This window comes from Cyprinodon variegatus, unplaced genomic scaffold (assembly GCF_000732505.1).
Source record: "Cyprinodon variegatus isolate N-32 unplaced genomic scaffold, C_variegatus-1.0 Scaffold41, whole genome shotgun sequence".
NCBI classification, from domain to species: Eukaryota; Metazoa; Chordata; class Actinopteri; order Cyprinodontiformes; family Cyprinodontidae; genus Cyprinodon; species Cyprinodon variegatus.
This window is the reverse complement of record NW_015150494.1, coordinates 1,006,593-1,011,050: the sequence shown is the minus strand read 5'-3', so window position 1 is coordinate 1,011,050 and position 4,458 is coordinate 1,006,593. Positions and strand designations below refer to the sequence as shown.

At 37.2% G+C, this 4,458-nt stretch overlaps 1 protein-coding gene across 1 annotated transcript in view; it reads left to right on the top strand.

Annotated features, from left to right (window-relative positions):
• dock5 (dedicator of cytokinesis 5) overlaps nt 1-4,458 on the top strand; it is a 128,772-nt gene that overhangs the window by 76,133 nt on the left and 48,181 nt on the right. Inside the window, exons 16-18 of the mRNA XM_015370075.1 lie at nt 1,294-1,366; nt 1,451-1,554; nt 1,761-1,941. Of these exons, the coding sequence (XP_015225561.1) occupies nt 1,294-1,366; nt 1,451-1,554; nt 1,761-1,941 (358 nt within the window). The remainder of the gene's footprint in view (nt 1-1,293; nt 1,367-1,450; nt 1,555-1,760; nt 1,942-4,458) is intronic.

Below are 4,458 nucleotides of genomic sequence, written 5' to 3'. Positions count from 1 at the left end.
TTATACACAATCATCACCCACACTTCCCCCTTTAACGTTCTCATGGTGGTCTCAACAACGACCGCAGTAACAACACACATAGGGCGCACCGCACTATAGGGTGCGCCGCACATTTTGAGGGGAAGAAAAGACGTTTATATGTGCCTTATAGTCACGAAAATACGGTACATTGCAGAACCGTTTATTTATTCTATTGGTAAAAACATTTAGTCTGCTGAATACTATATTTAATATATGTTTATGTCAAATTAGATTTACAGATCTATGTTGGCACACTGGAAAAACGATCTAGCAATAGCTTAAATTAAGTGTATTTACTAGTGTTGCACCAATACTGATACCAGTATCAGGCGGGGCCCCGATCCAGCACTAAAATGGTGGTTTTGCTATCAGTGAGTACCAACAAATATAGCACCGATACCATTTTGAGAGCCAAAAGTTTATTCATCTATTGTCCCCCATTCCAGGTAGGCAATAAAAAGTTCTACTGGATTCTCTTTGTTTTAGTCTTTTTCCTGCTTCACAAAGGTAGGCAGCAGCTTGTCATGAAGCCATGATGGTAATTATTTGACATCCAATTAGTATGCAGTTCTTCATATATAAACCTACACATCAATTTCAAACAGATGGTATCGATATCGGCCGATACTGCACAGCCAGGTGTCTGGTATCGATATTGGGGACAAAAAATGGCATTGGCGCAACACTAGTATTTACCCTTGAGTAGGTAAATGAGATAGTTTGCCAATGGAATGAGTATTTTTACTCTTAAAATAAGATAATTCGATAACATGTACTTGAAATAAGATAATGCAGTTGTGTTTTCTTATTTTAAATGTAAATTGTGTTGTTCCACTGGCAAAATGTCTCTCTTTACCTCCTCGATCTAAAAACAAAAGCACTTATTTTAATAAAAAACGACTTATCTCGATTTTGTTTTTTTCCAGTGCAGTGAAACCACAGAGCCAAGTCCTTTCTAGCTTTATTTTAATCTGCCTTTTCTTTTTTTTTTATCCGTTTTTGTTGTTTAGACATGAAGGAAATGACAGAAAAGGGTCAGTTTTATACAGTGTTCTGCCTCAAATAAAAAAGTTCTGCAATGAATTGATGTTATTTTAGATGCCAAAGGACATGGATGGTAACGGGCTTCATCTTCCCCTAATCCTTTTTATTATACTTTAAATTTTTTGTTTTTGCAGAAAGAATCCTTGAGAGAAAACATGTGTTTAATGTACTAATATGACACCTTTTTTTTCTGCTATCTTCCCCCGTTTTTCCTCACGTTGCTTCTAGGTGACAATTCCCATCGAAGACGTGTGCCGCTGCCACCTGAGGGTGATGTTCCGACACAGATCCTCCCAGGACTGTGAGTTGGCTCTCATTTTTATGTCCGCTGTCGCTGCAGGTGGACCTGCTCCCTGCCTGTCTTACGTTCCTGTGTTTCCTTCAGCCAGGGATAAATCCGAGAAGCCCTTCGGCATGGCGTTCGTCAAGCTAATGAGAGGCGATGGGACCACGCTGAAAGATGGCCGGCATGAGCTCATCGTCTACAAGGTGGTGGATAACTCCGGTGCATTCGGATCATAAATTGTGTAGAAAAAAGTGTGATTATCCTAATTATGCAAAGAGGTGTCATGAGAAGCTGACGGTTGGCAGGTGGATTATGCACGGGCCTCTCTTTAAACCAATAAATATGAGATTGCATCTCCTGTCGATCAGTGCAGCTCATTAATCTTGCTCTGTGTTATGAATTTTTTAAGGTTGACGTGAAAAAGGCAGAAGATGCAAAGCTTTATCTGACGCTGCCGGCAACCTGGGCTGAAGTGGAGCAAATGGAGAAGCAAACGGGGAAGCAGTTCCACCATTCAGGGGCTATTCCAGTGACTAAGGACAGTTTCCAGCTGGCGACGCTCACCTGCTCAACTAAACTCACTCAGAACGGTATAACAGAAGCTCAGGGATCATTTCTGTTAGACGTAACCATTGGCCTTCTGTGCTGAGATGGTGAGGAAGGGGTTTCTGCAGGCCTTAAATGTCTAAAATGATGAAAGATTTTCCCCACAAGGGAAGATTTAATCATCTACATTCATTTAACAATGAATTATTTTTTTTTATGTTTGGGAAATACTTCATTTATTGGTTTAATGTGCCGTCGAGCCGGCTGAGGAATTCAGGCTCAATGATACTTCAACAAAGAAAGCGATTGAAGATGTTGGATCGTAAACGTCCCTGAGGGAAGGAGTTTAAAGGCTGACATTGATGCAGCTGGAAATTTAATAGTTTCCTTAGGAAATAGAGTAAAAATGTTCATAAGTTGTTTACATTCAGCTTCGTCATCATGTAAACAGCAGGGCTGTAGCCACTGGGTATGGTGCTAATGGATTAATCTAAAGAGAGATATTAAATTTATTGTTCTTTTTAATCATTATAAATTTTAAAACATTTTTGACACAATTTGATGCTTAGGAATGCATCTTTAATAGTTTTTAATACAGCATATTTACATTAATTTCTGTAAAGTTTTGCCTTAATTGCCCGTCCAGGTGTCTGTTTTGCCCCAACAAATATGATATTTAACAGACTAATTACTCCGGTTCACCATTATGTAATTACTAAATTAGATAAATATTAAAATAATCTATTTGTTTGATCTGTCTCACCCAAAGAAAGCGGTATATACCTAAGAACCTTTCTGAGAATAGATATCAATGCTTGGATTTTAAGAACTGCACATAACTAATGCCCTCCAACTTCAGTCCATTGCTGCACACAAGCCAGCTGACCAGCAGTGTGCAGCAACATGCTGCCCTGCAGGATCTCTGCGCTTACTTAAAGCTCTTTAAACCATAGGAACCGTATCCCAGGATGACCGCCATACAGATCCATTCAAAATGCTGTTAATAAAACAAAGTGTGATACTAAGCCGACCTTTAAATTAGATTTTATTTCAGATTTTTAACAGAACGACTGTCACATAACCTTCTGTTGGGCAGGTTTTATTTCGGGTAGCAGCTGTTGGAAATGAGTCTTCATAGCTGAAGCTTTAGTGTTTTCTAATAAAGAGACTTTTCTAATATTAAGTGCTATGAAACAGCATTCGTCCCCTTAGACATTTCAGATCATCAAATATAACTTATAATAAAAGCATAATTAAATCCATCCAAATCTAAAAAGTTGGATCAGACCTGAAATGCTGTTAGAAGCATTGGATCAGTTAAAAGATGATAATAATAATAAATTTCTCCTGGAACTGGAGGGGATTTTTTTATCTCTGCGTATGAAGCTTCGTCATTACTTGATTCCTTTATAAAGATGCGTCAGAGATATTGGACGGTTTTCTAGAGAAGCATGAGTAAAAATGTGAGTAAGCCATGAAGAGGAAAGAAAGTTTCCTCCTGTTGCTGCAACAAGCAGAGCTGAGCTGCTTCCTCCACAGCTTCAGGTTGAAGGGATTCTTTTCCAGCTCCTCTTATCCACTTTTTTTACGTTATAATTTCCAGCTGGTTTCTATATTTCCCTCATTAGAACAATAAATGATACTTGTGTTCTAATAATCATTTCATGCAGTTCAGAGTGAAAATCTTGCAAATTTTTCTCTTTTGGAATCTGGTGTTTTTCTCACTTATATTTGTCTGATTCCTGTATCTTTGATTATCAGCAGCATATTGTAAAATATGTGCTTTAAAATGAGTACAGGAGAAGAGGAGGTAATAAATCTAAACAAATACAAATATGGGCAAAACAAGGGACCCTCAGGACCAGAGAAAAGTGCTCAGTTGATCAGATACTTTATGCCTGAATAATTCATAACTTTAGAGGCTGAATAAGCAGATAAGGGAATAAAATAATTAATGAATGAATTATAGAATATGAAACTCAACCAAAATCCTACTTCAGTGATCACAAAGCACAATTCCTTACTAAAATGGTTTTGATTACTTTAATGGTGGTTTATAAAAGCTACTGCATATTAGTGCTTATTTTGAGCTACAGTAGGAGTAACAGCTGATCTTTAACCAATAGAATGGCAATTATAAGTTATTAAATGTATTAAGAGCCTTATTTGTCAATAGATAACATTTAGAAAAACTGTTTAAAAACATAATTAATCTGATGGACACACATTAAAATTCAACTAATTTATTTAATTATTCATAAATTAACCTTTTTTAAGGGAAGAAAGTTGAAAGATGGAGTTTAACTAATTTAAGGTCATTTATGTAAAACAGGAGGTAATTAGGTTAGTAAGACACCGAACAAGAAGGCACGTCTCTGTTAATTAGAATAACTGCATGTTGTCTTACAGCTAATAAAAAAAAAAAAAACTTTGTCTCTTAGATAATTGGAATATAAATAGTTTTATTATTAGAGAGAAGGGGTTCCCAAAGTGGGGGTTGGGACCCATCAGGGTAACCTGACTCCGCCAGATGGATTTGCTCCGCATATCCATCTGGAAAC